The following is a 27,565-nucleotide window of genomic DNA, read 5'->3' as shown; positions in this document are numbered from 1 at the left end:
GCTGCACAAGCCGATGTCCATTGCTCCATCTCCACGGCGATTTGACTCTGGGACATTTACCTTGCTTCGGCTAACATTGTGACCAGTTTCGTCCATTGGCCATCATTTGCATGTATTATTGTGAACAGAAATGGAGGTACCACCTTGCACATAAACAATAATTTTCTGACAAATGGACAAAATTCCAGCCCTGAAAAATAAATGACATGTTGGTTCGATGGCCGAGCAACATACATCTCTGTAAGCTGGGAGTGTGGAAGAGTGCAGCTCCCCAGGTGAGAAGGGGCATCTCAGAATTTAGCGATGTGACCAGGTGGAGATGCGGAAGTGTACTCCGAGCGTTCCGAACGCGACAGCTCATCTCACAACACGATGGTGGAGAGCGCATTTGACAAAGCACAATAAGAAAGAATCTCACGAAAAAAAATGTCATTTCAATGATTTTATTTTGCACAGCTGAATATGCAGCTACAAATCAGCTGGTGCGGTTGCAGACTTAGCGCACGCAGTAACAGCACACGGACAGGAACGGCAAAGGAGACCGCAACTAAAAGTACTTTCTCTGGAGCAAGTACACACTTTAGATAAATCACGATGACAATGACAACATAAACCATCACAACACCGACCGCACTGTTACTGAAGCAACCGTAGTGTGTCACGGCTTGTTTATAGGGTTTTTTCTTTTTGTATTTCTGCTAGCGTAGCTGCCATATTCAGCCTTAGGTTTCTTGAAGCAAACTGGCCGCCCGATCAAGCCTTGGTTACGATGGCCTTGCTTTCTTTACTTGATCTGGGGGTTGCGGAAGCTGCGGCCAGCAAACTTGGCCTTGTCCCCAAGCTCCTCCTCAATCCTGCGGAGTAAAAAAAAAAGGCAGCGTTAAAAATGTGCAGCCCTGTAAGTGCTTGCTCCACGCCACTGCTGGCGGAAGGGCCTCCCACTCGAGGCAGCTCTAAAGAGCCCCTCACGAGGGAATTTTTGCTCTACTCTTCCACGCTTGCAGATTTGGAGGTGGCAGTACCCACGCTTTACCCCGCCGCCGATCGACTGTGGTGAACACATTTACACTGCTGGGTGGACAGAGGCAGGGGAGGGATTACTTTAGAATATTTTTTTAGACTGGAGGAATCCGATGAGCTATGAAGCGCTTTTTCACAGCTGGACCATTGTTTCAACTGGCAAGATCGGAGGAGATCGAACCAGCGACCTCTCTATTGCAAATCCATTGTTTTTGCTATTTACATTACAACATCCCACAGATGTAACAATGGTGAAAAAGCGCATGAATGCATGTACATCCAACAATGTCGGAGTGAACGTCACAGAGTTATTCATTATGAGACTGAGAATCTTTGCGAATGGACACCTGCTGTGCAACTTTGTTTGGGCTTACCTCATGATCTGGTTGTACTTGGACAGACGCTCGGATCTGCAGGGGGCACCAGTCTTGATCTGAAAAAAGAAAGACAAAATATTGATTCACCTTAAACCTTCTGCTTACCTTTACATTATATTGTCCAATAAAGATGCAACATGGCTACTTGCCAGTTCTACATAATACAATGGAATCATCAACTATTGACTTTGAACATAAAACAACTAATAATAATGCTAAAGTACAAATTTTACACCAATGATATTGTTCACGATATCAAAATCTAATAAATCAAGTAAAAACGCTAAACCAAAAATACAATGCAGTGACACTTGTTACACCCAAAGCTGAACACATGGCAAGCCGAGGTTTAACACCAAAGTCCACAATATACACATCCCCAGAAGAGCCAATCAAAGGGCAGGGTTTACAAAATTAATTTGCCTCCTAGTCCATTGACGCTCGTGCATTCACACACGCACGAGTCCCTCTTTACCATTGGCCACAAGCCTACCATTACCGTGCCAGCAATGGTACGCCAGTGGTCCCAACACTCATAGTAACCAATGCCAGTACTACTAATGATAACCCAACACTAACCACAAACCCCACCATTTCAATATATATAAATATGCATCTGCAGCACTTTGTCAATCCAATGGTGAATGAGGGCCATGCCATGTTGGTCGTGGAAGCTGTTTGACCACACTTCACTACGCTGGTCAGTGTGGGTTAACGAAGGCAGGGGAGCAGAGAGCAACAGTTGGACCCATGGAGTTTGCGGCATTGCCCTCCACGTAGCCTTGCGAAAGCACGTGCGCTTGAATTTTAACCGCGACAAGGTGACGATGCGCCGCTGCTCGGACAACGCACCTGGCCGGTGCACAGCCCAACGACGAGGTCAGCGATGAAGGTGTCCTCGGTCTCACCGGAGCGGTGGCTCACCATGACGCCCCAGCCGTTGTTCTGGGCCAGCTTGCAGCTGTTGGTCACGTGGAGAACACAATCCACGCAGGAGACGACAATAGGCGCCGTGTTAAAAAGGTGCGGCGGCCGGGAGAGGAGGGTGCAACGATGCATCGATTGCCATCCATTATTTCAGCTCATGATGATACACGCATTTAATAGTTAAGAAAAAAAATATGTTATCAAATTTAAATATGCGGTATTTAATGGAGTTCACATCATGCCATCTAATCATCGAATGCCCGAATCATTCTACCCTACCGTGTACTTTGCGTATATGGGTGCTACATTTGTGCGACTGCCTTCGTGTCTTTAAGGCCACTGCAACGGTGAGCTGCTGCACAAATCATATACTCCTGTCCGTGCTCATTGGATGGTTATGCTCAGATTCCTCTGCAGCTCCCCATCCTGAAATCCCCTCCTGCTTACAGCAAACACTTAGGACTACATTATTTTAACCCTATCTGCCGCCACCTCTAGTTAGGACGCACTGCATGTATATAGAAATGCAATGCATATAGTCCTTGCCAGCGAGTGATTGATATTACTAATCTCACCATCATTACACAATATACCAGAGATAACATTCGGCAAAATGCAAAAAAATGGCGCCTTCCTTGAGGAAAATCTACTTTTTGGGGGGTTATTGCCATGTAAAGTGACCATTAAAAAGCCAAATGTTCCTTAAACAAAAAAGGTTAAAAAAATTGTTTGTGCAATACTCTTTATTTGCACGCCCCCATCATAACGTGTTTAAAAGCAATGTTTATTTACTTCTGTGTCTTCAGATACGAGTGTTTCGGCACTTTATCCAACCCAACCCAAACAGCACTGCAAAAAACAGCTGGCTGAGTGTCAGCTGGCTTGTCGCCAACAGTCACACCACGAGCCTTCCCATGGGAGAAACCGATACGAGGGTGTTGCACAGACTCCAAATTTAGCAAGGTGACTCCACAAGCATTGAGCTCGATCATCGATATCCCCAGTCTGGTCCGCAGGAGGTCATGGCCTAATTTTACAGCACGGACAAAAGTGTCCTCCTGTAAAGTGCATTTCTAAATTATGCCCTGAAGTACAGCCCCTTTTAAAAAGTTATAACCATTCACTCAATAACACGGTGGCCTTTGTGAATCAATCAAAACAGGGACAACACTATGAACAGCTAAAGAGTGTACTACGGTGCGCATATTGTGGCAAGAGATAGGCCCTTTAAAATGATCAAGCAGAGATCACCAGTCAACCCAGAGTCATTCACAGACCACCTACATAACTCTGCAGTCTTAATTATTCTCCTAAACAATGTAACACAACACTGTGCTACGATGCAGATTGCACAAGTAGAAAAATATGGAAGTAAAGGGGCAGCCTTGTAATTACTAGCCCACGCCACTGCTGGCAGAAGAATCTCCACTACAGCGAGCTCTGTTGAGTTCTTTAAGAGAGAATATTGTCAACCATCCCATGCTGGCAAGATGGACAATAACTACGGCGATTTATGATTATTTTTGTCAATGATTAATGACAACGGACAATGATGTACACAAGAGGGCGCAGGAGGACAACGGAGAAGGAGGGACACTCACGCCTTGATGGACTCGGTGACAGAGCCGATCTGGTTCACTTTGAGCAGCAGGCAGTTGCAGGCCTTGACATCCACAGCCTTCTGGATGCGCTTGGGGTTGGTGACGGTCAAGTCGTCGCCAACGATCTGGATTTTGGTGTTGGCCGTGATCTTGGTCCAGGCTTCCCAGTCATCCTGGTCAAAGGGATCCTCAATGGACACCACTGCACACATACGGGAGACAAGAGTTATTTCTTTAGTCTCAGCAAGGCTCGGTTTAGCAAACACCCATTAGACTCGGCATGGTGAATGAATGGGTGGTGGGGGCAGTGGTACGCCTAACCACCTTTGATAATGAGAGAGACCACACCAACCCTCTGTATTAATTTGTATTACTTTTATTATGAAGGCAGGACTAATTTTGACAATGGTCAGGGTGGTTTCTGCCATCATATGTAACAGGATGGAGTGGTCACAAAGAGAAAACAAAGGCAGGAATACAGAATATATCCAAACACACGCTGGTAAACGACAAGTGCCACAAGTGGGAATCTAATAAAAATGGCAGGACAACACACTAGAGGGTGGTGTTGGACAGCCAGCAAGCACAAAGCCCAGCCATGACGTTACAACATCCCCCCAGGTACTCGTTTAAAAAACGGAATCAATTTTGCGTTGGGGCCCAGGACGAGTTCAGAGGTTTCTTGCCAACGATGTTCTGCACGGTCAGCCATTGATCCTAGGCGTCCAGGTATCTTGGTGCAGCGCGATATTCACACGGATAAGTACCTGCATCACTCCTCCACATTGCGTGCGTGCGTGCACGAGTACACACACACGCGTGTGGCACAGCGTGTATTACGGCCTTTATAGGTGCTCACTAACAGCACTTGCCCCTACAGTCTGTTAAGGCTATACGGGGGATCTTTATCTTTGTCTTTGCCTACCTGGGTAGTCCTTGGTGAAGCCATGGTACAGTTCGGCCAGCTTGTCAGGGGTGATGTAGCGCTTGGGATCGTCGGGTGACTTGAAGTCCAGGTCGTACATGCCCTTGCGGTAGAACTCGGAGGCTGCCACGTCCATGCCGATGACGATCTTGTCTGAGTAGCCCGCCTTGTTGATGGCGGTCTTGAGCAGCTCCAAGGCTGGTTATGAAACGGGGAGGTGGGGGAACAAAAGAGGAAACGTGACGGTTACAACAGCCATGCTTAAGACTCCCCCATTAGAATGTACATCAGGTCTATCAATGGATGTATGCAGAACTTCTTTCATATCAATGTAGGTAACTGTGCTAACCAGAGGTGGGGGAAAGTCAACAAACTAAAAACACAAATGCGAGCTCAGACAGTGATAAATGATGGTTATTATAGTAGTAATGTGGAAATAACCACCTCGTGTATTTTTGATGACAGTAGGAATAATATAATAATCTATCCATTTGGACAGCCTCGAGTGTTAATTCACATATCCACACATTTATGTGAATTGCAAAGGATAGCAAAGTGGAGTATCAATCAGTGGCTCGGAAAAACCAATGGAGAATAACATTGCCCAGGATCCATTTGAGCTTGGATACAGCAAACGCAGACAATATACTGCCAATGTTATCTGTAGTATTGTCGGATTTTTTTTCCCCTCAAAAAGAATATTATTGTAGAAAGTCTGAGCAACTACTCTTCAGGATGTACAGCGTCTATTGGGAGTGTCACCACAATGGCCATCACCAGATACGTATTTACAATGTACTGTACTCTAGTATTTATTTATTTTAAATGGACAAAGTCGCCGGTTTTGTTCCAAGCGCACAAACACAGCTATTTAATTATAAAGCAGCCTAAAAAGTGAAAAGGTTTAATGGAACACAATCTAGCAACGTGAACGCGACGTGACCTCGCACCTGTTAATTAACGCCGGATCACATTCTCGCGTTTCGAAAGGAGGGGCTTGGGAAGATTAGGCTGGGCCCAAGACATGTGCTCGACAACCCTCCTCCGTTGCTACCAATTTGACCGCAAACCTCCACTGCGCTACAAAAGCTCGAGGGCGTGTAGACAGACGTGCACAGACACGACCGTTTTCAGTTACCTTGACGCACCGGGGAAATCTTAGACCGAAGTGCAAAGTGCAGTATCGTACCTCTCTTGTCTATTTTTAAAAAAAGCCGAACTAATTTGGAAAAATTAGTGAAAGTGGCAAACCATAAAATTGGTTTAATGGCAGCAATGCACATCTGGACCAAAACATAAATGGTTACAGTCACTGGAAAAGGAGCTTGCAGTCTCCAACGATAACTCCACTTTTATGTACAAACCTTCCTTTTCTACTTACAAAACCAGAATTGCAATCTAACTGAAATTGCTTGGATGCGTTTATAAAGCTGCATCCAATTTCATAATGCAACACTTGGCAAAAGCAACTTTGAATACAAATTCTCACGTTGCCTGCAAAATTTGGCAGTATGGCCAACATCGTAATGGCCACCACTGCATGTCATCATGATTACGGGACAATTGATGACTGATGTGATCATTATTACATTCATTACTGGGACCAGAGGACATTTTCCCCCATTGTGGTTCTGTTACGGTCAATGGAGGACCATGCACTCTGGGATGTGGAGCAAAATGGATGTGCAGTGCATTGTGGAGTATGGGCATGCCCTGCCAATGACTTGCACATTGTTTGGCCAAGACAGACACAAAAAAGGGACTTAAGTTCAGATAATTGCTTAAAAAGTTACTTATGAAAATGGTATTTAAGCCAATGGCAATTGCAGAAGAAAGTGTTATTCAAGTACAACTCAATAGTCTCCCAATGAGATTTTCTTCTCAGAAGGGAAAAACGGGTTTTTATAATTGATCCTCTCAATCTCTTGCAATGACTTAATCTTATCTGCCCTTAAGAGCCGTTTTTTTCTGGAAAGGCAAGCTTGGGCTTCTTTAAACCGACGCAAAGATTTTCTCGTACGCTCCAATTGATTCTCGTCCAAACCACAGTAATCACCAATGGAAACATCGGGTAATTTATGTATTTAACGTAGTTGTCAATGAAGACTGAGAACATAAAATCACTTAACTTGATAAACATATTTCTATTCTAATTTACAACCATGGCTTGACCACTTAAGATTCTGGCTCTACACACAAGATACATGCATTCACACTCAAGCCAACTGGCCAGTGAACTAAGCCACCCAGCCTATGCGCAAATTCCATTGGGTGCGCCGCTGCACCCAACAATTATTTCGGAATGTCGAGCCATCATAGGCTAGGTGAACTGAACGAATGCCGGTGCTTGTTTTGCCACTTCTGCCAGTGTCCATGCCATTTTATATGGTGCAGCACGCACGGTTGGAGGGCGGGTAGACAATTTGACATAAGCAGAGCAGCACTTTTTGCTCGGTGGAGAATTATTCATTATACAAACACAAGAGGAATTCCTCTAAAGCGAAAGAGAGCAGGTGGTCGCAAAATGCCCCTTGGCTGCCACCCAAACAAGAGAAGAAGCTTCGGGGGTTGCAGCCTGGCAAGGCTTTGCATATGGGTGAATGCCAAGCACAAAGGCAATGTTCTACAAGAAGGCAGACACGCCGCCGCATACACGCCCTATAAACTAAAGTGCTATGGGTAAATGAACACGCAACATCTAAAAGCAACATAATCTGTATCGTGCATTTACCGCCTGAATGGCCTACTAGAATACCTCCATGTGTACTATATAACCAATGTTGCATGAACCAAAATAATGTTAGTTCAGCATAGTATGCAGACTACATCTTAAGTCACGGTATCCCTGCAAAAGCAAAGAGACACGGCGACATTAAATTTATACTGCTCCCAGACAATCCATGAAGGGATTTTCCACATTATTGTGATGTGGCCAGTCTTTCAATGTTGAAACTTACTTTTAATGGCCGCTTGCAGTATATGTTCCATTTAAAGCGTCAACCCACTGTGTAGTGTGGTCTAACAACTCCAATGACTGACATGGGAATAGCTTCATCCATCATTTGATTGATAACAAATAAAATAATAACGTACAGCGCCTTTGTCAAAGTGTTTTAAACATAGGAGTAAAGATTTTGTATTTACTGGATGTTACATAAATTCAGTGAACAGTCATGCCATTATAAGCATTCGAAACAAGTAGCTTTGAAGATGAAGCTTCAGAGAAAAATTATATATTTGCCCTTGGAGGCACTAAAGACAATGTCTTATGTCACAAGCTCATGTCTGTTTAACAGCTGCAAGAGAAAAAAACGCTTAATGTTTCCGGTTTACAAGGGTTCTAGTAACACCTTTCTATGTTATAAAACGTCTCTCTCTCCAGCTGTTCTAATACCTGACAATGAATATTTAAGTAACATTCTGAGCATCAATGCATTCATACGTAGCATGATAATTGTTTCTTTCATTACGCTACTGGCTAATACGATTGGCACAAATATGAAGATATTTCAAATGTGAATGGTGTGTCTGTATATTATACAGCAGTAGGCTTGGACATCTGTTCAAGCAGTGTAGATGAGCAACACTGCAGTGAAATATGCTTGCTAAGACATTTAACGTACAGCCATTTGTCAATCCACTGCTGAATGAAGGTCTCCCCCCAGGCAGTGTCAGTTGTGGGGGATGTTTGACCATACTTCACCACGTTACTCCGTACAGGTTAGTGAAGGGTAGGGGGGGGGGGCAAAAGAGTTTTAGATATAACTTGCCAAACCTGGGGAGGCCTTCATCCAGCAGTGGACCGACCATGGCTGGTGATGAAAAACTGGACTATACTGATGAATAATGCATTTAAATGTGCACTATTGGACACAAAAATGGCATCCACTCCCAAGGTGCCTTTGCTACACTTTTGCCCAAAAGCTAATCATTTCAATTGCACGCAACGGATCGTTACGAAAACAAGTGCTGCTGTGTAAATACAGCAAAAACACCAACCCCAATAATAAAATAGAGGGCCCGTTGGCGTTCGTCTAAGACCAGCTACTGCGATTTCAAATATCTTTTTTCTGGTTATTTATTCTAGCATGTATTAGTGCGCCCATTCGAGTTCTGGGGCGGAGGCAGGCATGGGAATGATAATTAATACATTCATGATCAGCAATCGCCTGTTCGGCTCCACTCTGGCATCACTATATCAATGTCACCTGCTGTCTAGCCACAGGCTAGCACACATTAACATTTTTTTACGCAAATATATTTTACGGGTGGAATTTGTAAGAACGGAAGCCTCATTAGGCCAAAGATTGCTCATTTGCCACAAGACTGAGGCGTTTGATTTGGAGGGTTAGACGAAATGTTCATTGCAAAACGGACAAATTGGCCACAAACCGGCAGCCAAGGGCTCACCTCTTTTGTATGGAGCAAAACGAGGATTTGATTAAAAAACCAGTTGCGTGCCGATTTCGATAGGTGAAATAATAATAAAAACATCTAATGAAAGTCTTAAGCCACAGCTTTCCGCGGGATAAATAGAGCTCTCGCCCTAGGCTACTGGGCTACTTAGAAAATGTGCTCCCTAACATTTTATGAGCATTCATTGGCTTCCAGAGTGCGTTCCTGCTCACAAGGCTTGAGTGTGGGTGCAGGAACTGTAAACTGTGGAGACTGAAAATAGGCAATTAGTAATAAAACGGGCAATACCACGCTGGGTTGAAGGTTCTTTTTCAACCAACTCAGAAATGATTAACTTTCAATAATAAACAATTGAAAAATGTGAAAAAGTTTACCATGTCATAAAAAATGGTTAAAGTACAGCAATTATTTGACAACTTACAACTCCTAATAAGTGATTGCCCAACCTTTAATATGTTATACACACCAAAGTGTTGCAAAATTGTAATTGTCTATGCAAACTCATAAGTTGATATGCACGCATTAGAGAAAGTACTGGCGATACCAGAAGAATGGTAAGGGAATTAGAATAACACACATGTTATTTATTCCTATAGGAACCCATGACAAACTCTCCAGGTCTCCCTGCCATAACTAAAATTACTTAAGCAACTACACATTCACCGATTTTTACAATATAAATCACTTACACTCACATGGGACAGAATGCTTAAATGCGAATACAGTACTAAATGTGTGCGAACTACACTGAACAAATGAACGTAACTGGCAGCAGAGGGTTTTGCATTCTAATTATGTGTGGTGTGCATGTAGTTAACGGGTCTGAGAACATTAACTCAAAAAAGGTGTGCACTTTGGTCGACGATGTAAATCCTATTAAAATGTTAAACATTGAGAAGTGGCGAGACAGCCTGAGCAGATGGAAACAGCTATACACTCAGGAGTAGTGCCAACTTAAATTTGTGTAAATTGGAATTAATGCATTATTTTTATGAAAACTGTGCAAATATGTCCGTCCTGCACTGTTATTTTTCCATCTTTAAATGTTCGTTTGCATAACACAAATCGCTTGTGTTCTGATTAGAGAAGCAGGCTCATTATTCGCATACTTTGCTTTAAATATTTTTTCACGTGCCATCCAACCATGTGGAACTGCTGGTTGCCTCAATATTTAAAAACGAACTAGGGACAGCTGATAATTAATATATAGAAACAAAGTGTGACTTTGCCACAGAGGGAATCTTACAAAGTGCAGACATGGAAAAAATATATATTTACTTGCACAACTCTTGCAACTGGCAAAACTGGTCCTTTATCGACCACCTGTCTGCTTTAAGCTTCCTTAGCATGTGGGTACTATTTCGTTCTTTTTGTAATGTTATTATTATGAAACAAAAAGCCGCTGGAATTTCTGGCAATGCCATTCACCCAGATGCCTTAATAATTATCATACTGTGGCAAGTGGACTTGTGGGCACAGTATCTGCAGTGTGGCACCACACCATGTGTTTTAAAGCAACAGAGAATAAACAAATGTATTTATTTTGTGCCAATATATTTTTTAGAGATATCTGTGGTTGGCCATCGCAGAACAAAAAAGGGCTGTCATTTTTTTTTTAAAGAAACATCTGTAGAACAGAAGGTAGTTGATCGGATGTCAGCAGAAATAAAACACTTAAGGTTCCCCCCCCCCCGAAAACAAGTGCAGAGCTAACGCCTTGTAGATTTTATTATAAAAAGGGTGGGCTGCTTAGGATAATTACCAAAAGCTGTTGCATAACTTGTCTGGCCGGAAGCAAAATATACTTGTGTAGTGACATAGAATCGGTCACTTAGCACCATAGCGCTTGTTGCTGGCAGGGAATGGGATCTGCAGTTACAGCAGCCCTGACTGACAGCAGGTTAGAGAAGGGGCATGTGGTGGGAAGCCCAGGAACCCGCTAGTAGGTTCTAGAGAGGGGGCGTGACCGGGGCGGAGCGAGGCCACGCTGGGAATATAAAAGGAGGCCCTGAGTGAGAGCTCGGGGCTGTCGTTTGGAGCGGGATCCCGTCGCGCTGCTGGAGTCTTTGTCGCCGTCTCCACCATCTCGGCGTCGTCAGTCAGGCAGTCTGCCAGCTGTCCTGACTGGGAGCCGTAGTTACTAAGTGTGAACTATTAAGGCTGTTAATAAACAGAGTGCCTCCTACTCTTAGTGTCTCCGAGTCAGTCATTCCACTTGCATATATCTACAACCTTCATTAGATATATCTGCGATGATGATAGTAATCATGGACTTAGAGTTCCGTAAACCTTTATTTTAATTACGCATTATGTGGAAACACAAGCGTAACAACTGATTTGAGGCAGAATATGAGACAGGGTTGTTAGGTTCATATAAAAAAAAAACACATCTGGGAACTTGCTGAAAGTAAAAAATAATATTTGTGTACTGGGCAAAGTGGCACATGCCTTTTATCCACATTTTGTAAGATTATCATTGAGAATTCCAACCTGCAAGGCTGTACAGCAAGTGGGTTACTCAATGTTATTAACAGGTACTCCTGTTTCCCTTGACATGCAAAACACTCGTTTAGGAATTGGCCAAACATCCCGACGCAGAATTATCTTGCAATGGAATCCTGAGAACTTTCGAAAGCTCTCCTGCATAAATATAGCGAGCAGACACGTGGATTTATAATTGTGAAATCTGAAGATTCCAGCCCAGAATCTCAGCAGTGCCGTCTCGGTGCTCCGAGACAAACATATGCTCCCTCCTCCAAGTAACCACACCCAGCCACCGGCTCACCGACTGACCACTCACCTTCCTTGTTTTCCAGGATGTTGGGGGCAAAGCCACCCTCATCACCCACGTTGGTGGCATCCTTGCCGTACTTCTCCTTGATGACTCCCTTGAGGTTGTGGTAGACCTCGGCGCCAATGCGCAACGCCTCGTGGAAGCTGGAGGCCCCGACCGGCAGGATCATGAACTCCTGCATGGCCAGCTTGTTCCCGGCGTGGGAGCCGCCATTGATGACGTTGAAGGCCTGGGTGTTACCAGCACAGTGCATCAGGGAGGAATGTGGTAAGGGGTTGTGTATCCATACATCGGCGTTACTACATGGACACACAAAAATAGCTGAATAGTAGAACTGAAAGTAATCTTAACACCAGGCATGTGTAGACCTCAGCTAAGCGTATGCAGACCCAAAGTCTCCCACTGAGAAACCAAGACAGAGCACCAGCAGACACTACTGAACACAATCAATCAAACCTCCGAAGACAGACGATGAAAAACAGAGCCAGGCTCAATGCAGACCCAGATACACACCGCAAAAAATATCCAAACCTATGCAGACCCCAGCCAACCTAACACAAATGCACACAAACTGCCGAGCACAAAACAACATATGCAGATCAGCGTGTAGTCTGCCCCCCAAAGTGAGATCACAGCCAGACTTATCCAATGCATACCTCAGCCAAACCAGGGCCAGCTAGAGAAGACCACCCAATGGCCTAGCCAGAGGCACAGAGAGCTAGAGCTCTTACCGGCACGGGCAGGATGACTTCCTTGTGTCCAGCGAGGTCGGCGATGTGGCGGTAGAGGGGCACGCCCTTCTCAGCCGCCGCGGCCTTGCACACGGCCAGGGACACACCGAGGATGGCGTTGGCTCCAAACTTGGCTGCACACACCACAGATGCGCAGAGACAGATACCTCAATAGTAGTCGCATTCCTCCTGTTAGCCGGGCCCAAGCACACGGCTTCAATTAACATCAATCGGCTGGAGACGTTATAGGAATTTAATTTCGTGAGATTCCCCCCCCCCCACCACCAACAGGTGAGGTGCCAGGGGGCAAGGCGCAAATCCAAGATTTTCTTAGAATTTGGCGAGACACTACATCGAGAAGTGGTTTACCAAGTGCAGCCACATGCATAATGAGACTTTGAGACGGTCTTGACAATTATTAAGTGGTAACAGTTCAACTGATATCAGTATGCGGGAAGGAAATTTTGGTGCCATCATTTATAATACACTGCGAAAAACAATGTCTTTACAAATTTTGGCCATAAAAAAAATCCAACATTAAAACCAGCATGGCACAAGCAGGCCACTGAGGTGGTGACAAATAATTGGCAATCTCCTTCATCTCCCCAGTGTTGATGTTCACACCAGCAGCACTTTACTTGGCTGTGGCAATCATTTAAGGCCAAGTCAGAGACGAGTGACCCAATTGAAGTTCAGATACCAAGCATTTCAAAAACATGCCAACAATGATGATGAACCGTCTCAAGTGCAGTTTGTTATTGAAGTGTTTGTCTATCATTTCTTAATTTCGATTGCTCCGTTTCCTTCATTATGCTAAACGCAACATTAACATAACAATTTCATCAACATGTAAACACATGCACAATTCGACAGATTTATTACCAGCATGAGAATCCATTTTTAATCAATTAATGCATTTTTACATGCCTATCAGACACCACTTTTCAACCAATGTTATCTGGCAAACAATGCACTCCGATCACTGGGTTTGTATTGCAATGTGCTCCTCTATACATTCCAACCACACGCACATGTGCAGAGGCATAGTCCCAGAGCATGGTCAGAAAGCACAGCAGACACGTGCGACTTTGCAGTACGTACACTTGTTCTCAGTTCCGTCCAGTTCCAGCATGAAGTTGTCAATCTTCTCCTGATCGACCACACTGAAGTTCTGCACAAAGGTAAAAAATAAAAATCACTCTAAAAATCCCTTTTAATCACAGCACTGGGATCATGCATACAAAATACATAATGTAATGAATACACAAACACGGTAGTTTGAAACAAGAGTTATTATCAGCCACTTTGAGTGTCTAAATAAGCTGCCGACTACCACTGGCAGTTCGGTATATTTTATATTTATACTAGTCCATTTAAAAAGCAGTTTCCACCACACAGTAAGATGGCTAGTCTTGGAAAAAAGTAAGTTGAAGTAGAATTATCACTATTCATTACACCGACATTCACTTGTCTTAAGGCAAGTTCAGATGCTCAATTGTGCAAGAAGTGTGAAAATCCAGTTGTGATAAAGTGCTTACCTTAGCAATGAGGGCTGGGGCAATCTCCTTGTTGATGTGGTTCACGGCCTTGAGCACACCTAAGACAAGAGTACAGGAAATACAATAAATGTGTTTACTTCCAAATTTCCTGGAATAATATATCCAAGTCAACTTTCTCCATTCCCAAAAACAAACTTTTGCGGTAGAACCAATCCTCCTCCGATGGCCTCCAAATCAGCGATGAAAATTCCACATCCCTTTGACTGGGACCATTAATCGACCCAGTAGAGCCAATGGACAAAGTGAAATCCCCAATCAGGATCTGAAACTGCAGCCTTCCAATTGTGAGTCAAGCACTAGCAGAGTGTTTCCCAGCTGGATCATTGGCAAATGAAAAACACATTAATATTTCAGTCTGTACTCCCTGTGTGATGAGAGCAAATGTTAAAACCTGAAACTTTTTCCACCAATAGATAATGGACTAATAAACATTAAATATTTACTCAAGCTGCCAAGCTACGCAAGCATAGGCTACACACACGAGCTGTTTTATAATTCATTACAAATAGCAAAACCTAATTCCATCCAGCACTTTAAGGCGGCCACATTTTTACTTCACCAGAACCACAAACTGTGCGGCTAAAAAAAACACTGGCAACCTCAAATAGCACTTTTGAAATTTTCAATTTACCATTCTTACTTATAAAATTAATTTTTTGTCTGTCCGTGTGTAGACGAACCTTGCGACGCTTTTACCTCGAAAAACTGTGGGGTTTACGTTTTTAAAAAGTACCCAGATATCACACGATAAGCCCGGGGGCGAGCCAGCGCTATTTAGATTTCCCATCCGTAAACTTTTGAGTAGTTAAATTAACCATTTATTACTATTATTATATTACTCCGCTGAGCACGCACCAAAGCACGCATCTGCGCATGCGAAACGCTGACCCGTGGTTGCCCTAGCAACGCACACACGTGATCGGTGGGAACGGAAAAATTAACATTCGCGTTAAAAACGCAACAAAAATACACAACACCGAGGTAAATTCTTCACAGTGTGATGTCTTCTTCTCCCCCTCCCCCCCCCCCCCCAAAATGTGCAGTTACTAATAATAGAGTCTGTAGATACTACTGTAGAGCGGGCGGGGGGGATGGTGGGGGGGTAGCAGTCCAGTCCCAGCCTGCCAAGGTGCCACCTCGGCCGGCTGGGCAATCTAGGCGAGGCTAGGGTCTCTGCACGGGACTAGGCCTCACCATGGCACTCTGTTAAGTTAGTAGTTGCTATCGAGTCAGCATATACTACTATTGAGATAGTAGTTACGACTATAGTCAGTAGATACTCCTGTATAGTAAATAGATACTGCTCAAGAGTCAGTAATTACTACTATAGTCAGTATATACTGCTGCAGAGTCGGTAGATACTATTGTAGGGTCACTAGATACTACTATAGTCAGTCGTTACGACTGGGCTCAGTAGATACTACTATACAGTCAGTAACTACAACTACAGTCAGCAGATACTACGATAGTCAGTAGATACTACTATAGAATCAGTAGATACTTCTGTAGTCACTAGATATTACTCACTCTATTGTATGTAAGATGTGTAGGTATATATGCCTATACGGAGGTAAAAATGTTTTTTGAGGGGGGGGGTGGGTCGACAATTTTCGGAAACCTTTTAGATCAACTATTTACCCCCCACTTTCTATAACATTTTGGACTTCTTAAAGCCTCTTATAGTTGTTGACGGACAAATGGACAGACAAACGGAACGCCGGGCTTTCACAATAGCTTAGTACTTGTGTATGTTTATGTAATGTTTTAAAGAGAAGTTTTGAAATATATATTTTTCCCCTGGGCAATGCCGGGTACTTCCCGCTAGTAAAGAATAAAATAGCGTTTTCTGGAGATAAGAAGCACATTTTCCCCAGGATTTAAAGAGCAGGGGTGCAATTTATTAATCTACGAGGTGTGTGTTTCTAGATTTGTATATCTTTGACACTGGCCATGAGTTAAGCGCCATTTTACTTTCCAGAGTTTATGCTACCAATTCGTTTTTCATTAATAGCGATATTAGGCAATACAATTTAGCTCATTTAGGCCAGATACATAAAACTAAAATGACGCAAATAAAAATACCGTAGTAGTATATGCATAAAAAAATATATGTATGTTGTAATTTTTCCAGTGCTACTAATTATAATAATTTACTTTCAACACCAGTTTTTATTACAGTTGATGAACCTCAATATCTTTTTACCGAAAAGCTGAGCAACACAACCAGTGCTCTTTAAGCAAAGTTTTATAATCCACTAAAAAACGTTAAGCAAAAGAGAATTAAAAAATACCAGTTTTTTATTGCAGCTCATAATTGGTTTTCCAAAGTCACATGACCAAGACTGCATTGCTATTGGCAGGATTTCTGCAGGGTTTTTACTTATCGTATCAAGTTAGTCAATGAGGCTTATGTCCTTATTAAAGAATCCAGTAGCCATGTGCTACTTCATAAAAGATGCCCGTGCAGCTCTCAGAAGCACTGCCAATGTAAGCCAGTACATCTGGCAAGAGACCGCGTGTGGGGGGTAAGAGGACTGAACTATTTTCAGAGCTATGCATGCCGTTGATAAAAGGTAATATTCAATATTAAAATAAGCATATAACAAACCGTTTAAATTGTGTGGCTGTTGTGTTATTGAGCCTGGGTCACTCTGATGATAACTGTATAACTCGCTACAATCACGCACACTCAAAGATCACCCCATATAGCCTTGAACAGACTGCTGGAGCAAATGCTGTTAGAGAGCACCCATTATGGCTGGCAGGCCAAGTCAAACTAGGGGAGGCCCAGCAACAATTTTGATATCACTCGCCACCATTACCCGAGGCCGGGAATTGAAGTTGGGTCGGCAGGTTCGTAGCACCGATTAGCACAGCTGTCTACGTGTGGTGTGAAAGAAGTTCAACATACATACATAGTAGAGCACACTAACCACCATTTCCCTCTTCATACTCACTCACACTCCATTGCAAGCACACACACACAAAGGACGCACCCTTTCCCAGGTAACGGGACTTGTCCCCATCGCGCAGCTCCAGGGCCTCATAGATGCCAGTGGAGGCACCGCTGGGCACGGCAGCACGGAAACGACCTGCAGGACAAGAGGAAAGCGTGGCAAGGTCACTCACCTCGCCTAGTCTCACAACCAGGGGCGCAGCCCACTGTGGGTGTCAGAACACCACCCAATATTATTACAGCCAGACATCGTGGTATTGTGTCATTTAAAAAAAAGTGGACTCAAAATCGTGGTATTTTTGAGTCCATGTTTTTCTCCCCTCGACAAAGTACACCAATTCTGATTATGCTCCAACTATTCCTATAATTGTTCTTTTATATGAATTCTACTCAGTAACACCTAGTATAAGTGTTATTATTTGCATGATCATATAACTCTTATTTATAAACTACAAACGTTAAGCATTATTTGATTGGATTCATGCTAACAAAAAAATTACAATACACCATGCTCGATGTTAAGCGCACTTTCAAATAAGGATCCATCTCCCGAGCCGAGCTTTAGCCTCCCGTCTATCCTAGGCAAAGCCCAGTGACCCAGATACTGCAATTGGATTGGCAGCACTGCCGCTAATATTCATTCGCTTGGTGTTCACTCTGAAGCTCAAGACCACAGCATGCATTATTACATCACAAGGCTCAGGCTTTGCTTTTGCGTGGCGTAGCCCAGAAGCCATGTGCTTTCAATGGCATATATGAAATGTAAGCTGCATAAAGACAAACATAGCAAGCACAATAAACTTGCATCCATTCTTCAAAGCTGGGCTGCACGTGTTACAAATAAGCTTCCTTGGCAAACGCAAGAGACGTCTGCAAGTCATATGAAATTGGCCACCATCACTGCATTACATATTAATATGGAAACCACAGACAGATTTATGGAGGACTGTTTTGGTGATAGGAGGTCGAATGTAATACTGTTTTTGTAGGTGGGTATTCAAGATCCAGGTATGGGTGCACAAAGCTTTATGGAGAAAATTACACACTTTTTTAATAACAATTTTGTTTTTCTCATTTGAATTCCAATCTGATGCCAGAGGCAGTAATGCAGCGCAAGTGGATGGTACTAACACAGCTGAAATCTCTATTGAAAGTTATGCATTTGTTTTCCGTTTTACTATTTGATGGGTTTCATATCATGACAAGAATGATTAAAGGTAAAGGTTTTGACATTCTGAATCTCCAAGGCAGGGTCTCTCAACCCCAGTTCTTGCGACTCATCATCGTACAGCTTTCCATGACAAGGGGTTGGGGGGTTAGCTGCTTGCAGTGGCTTAAATTGTATAAGAATAGATAAGATTGGTAATCACCAAAAGGGTAATTTGCGGGGAGTTGCCAACCCTTCAGTTGCGAAAGACTCGTCGTCTGGAAGAAAGGTTATTTGATAGGAAAAGGAAGCCCCTGCTTGGCAATTTTAAGAATGGAGAAGGGAAGATGCAAGATCAGATAGCAGGGACTTAAACTCGAGCCAATAACTCTCTTTGGCAGATACAAAGAGAGCATAAAAAGTAGTTTTTAGACATTTTTGAAATTTTCTTTAAACCGGGTAAGTGAATATACCAAATTAGACTAGGAACAATAGCAATATGTAATTTAATAAGTGTATGTCGTCCATGCTACATTTATAGTTGAAAGAGTGACACAGCCTACCAAGGATTATTCAATTTTATTTTTTCATAAATAACTCTTTGCTGAAATACATGAGGAATCTACTGGGTTTTCCACAGCACAGATGGAGGGGTGATTAATATGGTTTAACCGCAATGGCTGTTTTTCCTACGTGAAACATAAAATCCACTGACAAAGAGTGAGATGCCCCTTCCTTAAAGTTCCTAGGCATGACTCGCTGCGATTTAGATTACTGAATAGTTTAGGATTGAACCTTTCGTAACTGCTGAAATTATACTCATTGGTTTTTTCGGTAGAGTCACGTATGTAGAAATAAAATAAAATTCAAATAAATAAAATGAAATTAAAATAAACAGTTATAAAGATGAGAAAGTACACTCATAGTATGTTCTATAAAACACGTGTTTTTAAAACGCTAATTTGATATAACGCGATTAATATAATCGGGGAAAAACGTTTTCTATAACGTGGATGCGTGAAGAAAACTGCGTCACGCGCGTAAGAATAAGCGGTTGTACAACCGCCTCGGCATCGCATCGCACCGCACAAGGCTGGATACTGCTGGATGCTTCCCACATGCCTCAGTCTATTCAGCCTGTATAAGCATCACGTGTTTTGTCGCGGACTGTGCTTTACCCGATATATTACTTATTAGAACGCGATTTTTCCATAACGCGGTGTTCCTCAGGAACGCAACGACCGCGTTATATAGAACAAGACTGCAATTACAATAGAACTTTTCTTATCAGAGTCCTCTATTACACATGGGCCCCAAGCTGGTCTGCAAATATTTCTATTGTCTGCGGATTGATAATTTAAATAATCTACATTGGGCCAATGTGGAAGAGTTATTTTTCTGAATAACAGGATCTGTGAAAAGTGCCTCCCCGTGTCAATGCATACAAAAATGTGTTCCAACGAAGAAACATACATTACAGTGCTGCAAATTAATGTATTATGTACAGTATGTGCACACTGGAAATGTCTTGTGTGCACGGACACTGTATACTGCATTACAGGGTTTATTCAAAAGTATGGGAGTCTTATTTATTTGTAATATTAACCATGGTATTGAAATCATAATTTTACACGCGTAAGATAACACACTCTTACTGTACATATGGTGCAGCATATAAATACAGGTAGACCATGTGCATTTTTTTCCCCCTTTCAAATTTGGTCACGTCCGCATACAGTAACGCAGCGTAACTGCGGTCATGGATACCGTTAACATTACTGTGGTAACAAAACCGCAGCACGCACACATGCACACGATAGGTTGCCAGGACAGACAGATTGACGACAGAGGATAAAGGGGGGTGGGAGAGGGCGGAGCAGGAGACAAGAACTCCAAAGACAAAGATCTCCCGTATAGCCTTTAGAGAATGTTGTGGCAAGTGCTGTTTGCTAAGTAGCACCCATGAAGGCCGGCACAACACGAGGGGGTGGGTGGCCAGCATCACGCTCAGCCGCCTTTGTCTCCCCAGTAGCAATGTTCACACATCGCCCCAGCTACTAATTTGAAGCAGTCGACCAAGGCAAGGGCCAGAACCGATTCGGATAAAATCGTCACTGCTGTTGGGTGGTCCTGAGTGGGAATCTGAACTCGAGGCGCCGGGTTCGTAGCACAGCATGCTCACCCTTGTGCATTACCACTCCCGAATAGAACCCCACCCACAGGCTGACCCACCCCCACCTGCTTCTACCCCTTCTCCTCCCCACCCACCCCAAGCTACGTCTGCGAGCGAGGCGCAGCAACATGGCGCTTACCCTTGCCGGTGTAGAGGTCAACTTCGACCGTGGGGTTCCCACGGGAGTCCAGGATTTCCCGAGCGTGGATCTTGCTGATCGACATGGTGGCTCTGCGAAGGACAAGATTTAACATCGTTAAAATCGGCAAGCGGTATTACCCTGCCGTAGAGTGCTCTCTAATGCACGGTGGTGCATTTGAAAGAAGCAGCAGCTGCAATGCAGACTACATGCCCTGCCAGGTTTATACATTAAGGAGACTTTCAAAGGATAATTCAGGGACACAGTCCTTAACCGAAACCGTAGGTTATCCCCAACGTTGCAGCATTGTGGAATTACTTCCTCGTAGCTACAGAATTATTTAATGGACGAGTGCTATAGATTGAAAAAGAACCATCAAAGAAAATAATATCCGCTTTGTTCACCACCCCCCACATCACCTCTGATGCGGTGTAAAAAGTAATTTCGCTTTTGCATGCCAGCTTGACCCAACAAAAACGTCTGTAAGCGTGATAAATGCTCCAGGGCAAATTACTATTAAACCTTGCTAAGAAACATTACTGCAATGTAGTGAATACGTAATGAATGCAAATACACGTACGTGTGAATTAACGGAATCAGTGTGCTCACGTGACAAAATAAGTTATAAAAGAACAGGTTGCTTTTCATGGCCGGTTCTCCTCTTACAGGGTGTGCCATCAAAGAATGCACGGGGCTTTATTTCATTATTTGTTGCCAAAACTCCCCGTCTTCAACAAAACCTCAAAATCCCAGGTAATGGCCAACAACGAGAACATGAAATTGGCGCTTTGGAATGCACTTAAACATATGCACAATTGCTTTGCAGATCGATTGCTCAAAATGTACTCTGGGCACAGGTAAGGCAATAAGCCAGACAGAAAGGGACCGATCTGCTTTATCGCAGCAGAGGATTGGTTTTACAAGGTCACGGGACTTGACCAAGAACGAGTCTGCATTCGCATACATTCTTTGCAAGAGCGGAATATGGCTTTATTTGTTGTTCATTAGCAGAGGCACATAACTCTGAGGCCACTGTGCCAAATGAAACGTGAAACACTTTGCATGTAAAAAATTACCGTCACGTTTGTAACCTTGGAATCGACCCAGCATCCCCGGCAACCCCCACCTACCAGCCACCCCTTTTGCTGGATGCCCAACTAAAAATACACGGACCACCCCCCCCACCCCCTAACTTCAGACACATTCTACTGGGGTCAATCCAGGATCGAATTGCGTCTCCTTGCAATGGGACCACGAGCCAAATTTACCGACCAAAAAAGGTCATCGGAAGAGTGTGCCAACTGGCGTACAGTTTCTGTCTGAGAGAGTCAGTCGAACTTTTTTTTTTACACCAGGTAGCGTTCAGGCGACAGTAAATCCCAAGTGAAAAGGCCAAGTAAAAAATGCAACTTTGCACCCATTCCAAAAAGGGTATTTGCATGTCCAACTGTACACATTTGCATTTACACTGCAACTAACGACAATTTAACTAAATGCACAACACACAGAGAAGTTAATGAAATTTGCAATAAGGACGTAGATTGTTGAATTAAGTGACATTCAATACTAATACGCCTGACAAGTAGATTTTTTTTTGTTTTAATACAAGATAAATATGTTAAGATTCATCACAAATTGTTGTTGGACACACATCGGCATTCATAGCTTCACCAGCCTGCAATGACGAGCACAGGGATTTATGGGGGGTGGCCCTCATTCAGCAGTAGATTGACCAAGGACTGTGTACATGTTCACAGGCATTTGTAAACTTAGAACCTTTGAATGTCAAAAGAACGTCATTATTTTGTCTCACCCACGGACCATTACACAAGACCAATTAAATTAACCATCAACAAAACCTTCGAAACCTTTTAATTGCTGAAGCGCTGATGCTGTTTTGCCATAACCATAAAAATCAATGTGACCCAAATTCCAGGGTTATCTGAACCCATCTACAGATGTTTACACAAACAGGTCATTGTGTAGGGTGAAAACAACTGTGCAACGCTCATCGACAGAAGACTTACACAACAGAGAAACAGCAAAACACATGTTCCACAGTTGATCGCTATGAAAACAATGCAGTTGAAATCATCGACTAGGAACGGGACATATGAGAACTGAAATTGAGAGCTGAAATTGAGAGCTGAAATCTGATCGACAAACAAGCAAAGGGTTGTCCTTTGCAAGTGCATGGAGGACGAGCTTGTAAGGTAAGGTTAAATATATATTTTTATATGTAAAATAATCCTTGAGAATTGTAGTAATAAAATGGTTCCAAATGGTGTCCATGGTGCAATAAAAATCTAAAAACACTTTTTTTTGCTTCCAGTCTACACATTGCCATGCGGCGGTTTGAATGATACGACATTGCAAAAAAAGTATTATTCACACAAAACGTCCGTAGAAATCGATGTTGCTCAACCAGTTTCCAGCTCAGGGAGTATACCCTACCGGACACAAAGGACACATTTTTTTTCCAAATGCGGTTCTTTATTACAGTACATAAAAACGTCAGCGCGTGCACAGGTTTGGTGGAGTTTTGCATCGCAGGATCGTGAGGTGGTAGCAGAGGGTTGGGCAGGACTTCATCCAGCAGTAGCGTGACCATGGCTGATGATTACATCAAACTGCACCGTAGACTGGTGCCAAAGAAATAAGATTTTTGGCTTTAAAAGTATACGACCTCAAAACGCCAATTTAAGGTCCTCTTTACTCAAACCATTCAAAATATGTGCTGCATATACAGTAGAAGCACCCAACAAATATTATAAGTAGCAATTCATCTCTGGGATAATTATTAAATCCTTGAGCAGCGTATCAATACAAATAAAACTGTGCTCACTTTAAAGCAAACAGTAAAATTATATGGACATAACAGACCCTGTGATTATTACTCGCAAGAGTGGCCAATGTTATTTTGAATAGAAACTCAAACGATCACGGTTCATATAAAATGTTATCACGTACTTGCATTTGAAACACTTAGCAGCACGAAAGGTGTGAATGATTGTGGGATTAGACTAATGCAACACAAGAATGGAAATGCCATACTATACAGTATGTAGTACTCTATTCCCATATATTCTCTACATCGTGTGGTTTGTGAGATTCTTCATTTGCTGAAAACCAAAGCCATTAGTCCAGGCAAATGGTTTATTCTGGTCAAGTGTAGCCTATATTTAAATCAGGCACTGCAGAAGCCACTGTACTGCAATTCACTGCCCATAAATTATTGCATCGTTGTCAGGTTCATATTTAGGGGAAGGATTTTTTTTTATAATTCGCAATTTTTGTTATCTGCCGGTCACCATATGCATTAGCATTTCTAAACGAAGGGTAGATCTTGTTTTTTGGTCAAATGAGCCATTGCTTACCCATCTAGGCCCCCCCGTGAATGTTTAAATTAATCAATAAACCCACTCTATATTCCCTGCAGCTAGGCGACACAGCTCAGCGGGTTGACGTGGAAATTGCTCGCAAGGCATAATCAAGCAATTTCACAGTGCAGTAGTTAATAAGAGACCATGATTACAATGAGGTCACCTCAGGCAAGGCCGCAGAGGGACGACCGAGCCAGCCCTGGCCTTTTATAAAGGACCACATTGCGGCTGTAAGTGTCGTGACAGGTCCACTCAAGTGACAGTCTCTCAAAGTTCATGCCCACCCACAAAATCCTGAGGCTAAGGGGCACTGAGGGGGCGGGGAGCACAAGGGAGCTGTCTTTAGCAGCAACAGCAGCCACCAAAAAAACCCAACCCCCTCGTGCTCAAAATCTCCACTGGGGAGCATGACTCACGCTGCCCACGTCACGAGTACGTGCCTTCCGGCTCGCACGTCCTCATGCACGGCTCGCAACACTCACCGCACGATGGCTCTTTCCAATGTGCCCCACACCCCCCCACAGTTTTAAAATAGAACGGCGAAACCTAATGCCACGTGATGAACGATATACAGTGTGAACGTGAACTGGGATGAATTGGGAACCACTTCATTTGTGAACTTGGAATACAGGTGATGACCTGTTTGAGCGAGCAGCAAGCTTCATGCAGTGGATAACATGTTGCACATTTGTATGCAGCACACAAAAACTGCAGTGCGCCATTAAACTTCCTATTTCTCGGCACTGCACGCCCATTTCCTAAAGAAAATTATTACAGTGCTGTAACACAGTATATTTATAGTGGTCAAATTATAAAAGCACAATTTTACAGGAGTACCTACTGTGGTCCAAATGCTTTTATTGGTACACAGACTCTGGTATTAATTACACGGGAACATTTTTTGTATCGTGTATGCCACGAAAAAGGTGTGAGTTATTAAAATTATGCCCTTTAGTCCGGAAAAGGTTACATGGGAGGTAACACTCCTTTCCAGGAGTCTAATTAGGATGCTGGAAAAAAAATCCCGGTTGTGTTTTTTTGCATTTGGGGTAAAACCCATAAACACGCTATCCTGTTTACCACGAAAATATTAAGAAACCGCATTGCAATTTTTGCATGGGGCTAAGCCATACATTACCCAAACGCAAACGGACACGTGTGTGTGTGCGTGAGCTCAGAGGATGAATGACAATGCAGTATTGAATTACACACCACCAGCCAGCCGTCCTTCCCTCGACTGTGTGTAATGGGCTCGGCTCGCCATGCGTTGTACCCACAAGGTCACTCCAATGACACCATTCACTGCACTGAAGGGACACTTCTCGTGCACTGTACACCATTATTACTACGTGCAGACCGGCACACACCACACAATCTTGGTAGGAAGCCAAAGGCAATGTTGTGCTTGTGAGTGCGGCAGTGCAGGCTTTTTCTTTTAGCCGTGAGTGTGCTCGGGTGAAGGTTTACTACGAGAGAGATAATATAATCGTATTGCTGTGCATGGTCTGTGGGTGTGTTTAGCATTCCAATCAGCCACCCGTTGCTACAAACTAGCTCACACAGTTCAAAGTTCAGTCTACATCCTGGACAGTGCAAAGTCTTGCTTGGTCTGTCATCATTGCTCTTTCATTAGTTATTATTAACTGACACAGTTAATAACGTGTTGGTTTTGCACTTGTTGGAATCAAGGTGTGCCACCCATTCATTTATTATTTCTTAACGGAAAAAAATTCTTGCTGCGTGCCATTGCGAGCTCCATATATACACAGCGGTGCAATTGACAAGAGCATCAACGTATCGATGTTGCGTCTTACTTTTTAAAAACACCAATACGTTCTGCAGCTTTCAAGCACATTACTCGTGCCTTAAAAGCCGTGCTCAAGTTAACATTGCCGCTGCTACTGCCAACAGCGTTGAAGATTAACACAAACTGGGTGGACATTTGCCTCAAACGCACCATTTGGAATTACGGGAAACACTTAACGCCCACACGAGTTGCTTCTTGCAGAGAAATTAGAACATTCTCGAAGCATGCACCACCGTGTCAAGTTACTTACGGACTTGATTTACTACCTCTGCAACCGAGTTGCTGGGGGCAGGTGCATCACGAGTTGGTATCAAACATTCCCTACCTCATTTTATATCCCCCCCCCCCAACAACAACTAATGAACCAAACTGAAGCAATGTTACGTCCCGTCTCCCCCTCCTCACCATTTATTTCACAGCGAATTATATATAAAGAGTAGATGAACCTACCATTGGAACCTCATTTGCCAGTAGAAAAATATGATAAGTTTTTTTACCCTTCTATCTGGCAACAAAACTGATTTTTTTTTTACAAGGAGCCATGTTGGCATAGACCACAATACCTGCAGTCAGAATGCAAACAAAAAACACAACTCTGAAAATGATATGCATTGTCCTTGAAGTTGATTGGTCCACACCTGAGACAGCTTTCCTTAGAGCCTCGTCTCACATGGTGTTGGACCAGATGACACCAAAAGGCGCACAACTCAGATACAATGCACCATCAGAGTATGAGAGCTCGGGGTAAGCATTTACACCATTGGAATCTCCTTTGCCAGTAGCAAAATATGATAATTGTTTTTTTACCCTTTAATCTGGCAACAAAACTGATACCTTTTTTAACAAGGAGTCATGGATGAACCTTAGTCAACGATGAGTTTTGCATTTTTACCCACGACTCAGAGCTGTCAAGTGCCGAGTCCAAAGTGACGACACTCTCGTATAAATATGCATTTTCTTTTTTTAAGTGCACATGCATATATGTATGCATACATATTTACATGTATGCACACAAGCATGCATACATACATATCTGCATGTAACCATGTTAACATGTATGCATGTAGACATATTTGCATGTATATATACATGTATATATAGACATATTTACATGTATGTGTGTATGCAAATATACATACATAAATGCAAAAAACACACCTTTGATTCGCACGGTTGGCTACGTACGGTGCAAAAGAAGTTCACCATCTATTACACAACTTAAAAGTCGTAACAACGTCGATCTTTACAGGTGTAGCGACGCCGCTGATGCACCCATCTCCTGTGACTCTCCTTCCAACATCTCCCGCGGTATAACCCGTGCAATGGCAGTGTGCGTACGTGCATAGCGCGCACGTACATCGATTCAAACGCAGCGAGCGAACATGACATGCCACGTCTCCGTTGCAACCTGCGGTTATTATCACGGTAATATTATTATTCTAAGAGTCTCTATTTCTACAGACGGCGTATCATCATCCTCTCACCTGAGGCGTTGAGGGAGAGGCTTGTGAAGTTGCTGCGGCTACTGCTGCGCTGTGGAAGAGCGAGGGGGCTGGCGGGACACTCAGAACGCTCCGCTTCCTTTTAAAGGCAAATTGGCGGGAAACGCC

General features: G+C 43.3%; 1 protein-coding gene across 1 annotated transcript; it reads right to left on the bottom strand.

The window, feature by feature from the left end:
* Positions 1-427: 427 nt before the first annotated feature.
* LOC144942712 (alpha-enolase) lies at positions 428-27,565 on the bottom strand. The gene is made up of 12 exons (XM_078869571.1): positions 27,440-27,565; positions 20,766-20,857; positions 17,347-17,442; positions 14,330-14,388; positions 13,893-13,962; positions 12,792-12,925; positions 12,067-12,289; positions 4,851-5,048; positions 3,926-4,127; positions 2,250-2,358; positions 1,395-1,453; positions 428-854 (listed from the first exon to the last, which is right to left on the bottom strand). Exons 2-12 carry the CDS (start codon positions 20,848-20,850, stop codon positions 785-787), a joined length of 1,305 nt encoding a protein of 434 aa, XP_078725697.1. The 5' UTR covers positions 20,851-20,857; positions 27,440-27,565; the 3' UTR covers positions 428-784.

The sequence above is a fragment of the Lampetra fluviatilis genome, chromosome 28 (assembly GCF_964198595.1).
Source record: "Lampetra fluviatilis chromosome 28, kcLamFluv1.1, whole genome shotgun sequence".
Lineage (NCBI taxonomy): Eukaryota > Metazoa > Chordata > Hyperoartia > Petromyzontiformes > Petromyzontidae > Lampetra > Lampetra fluviatilis.
This window is presented reverse-complemented; position numbering and strand designations above follow the sequence as displayed.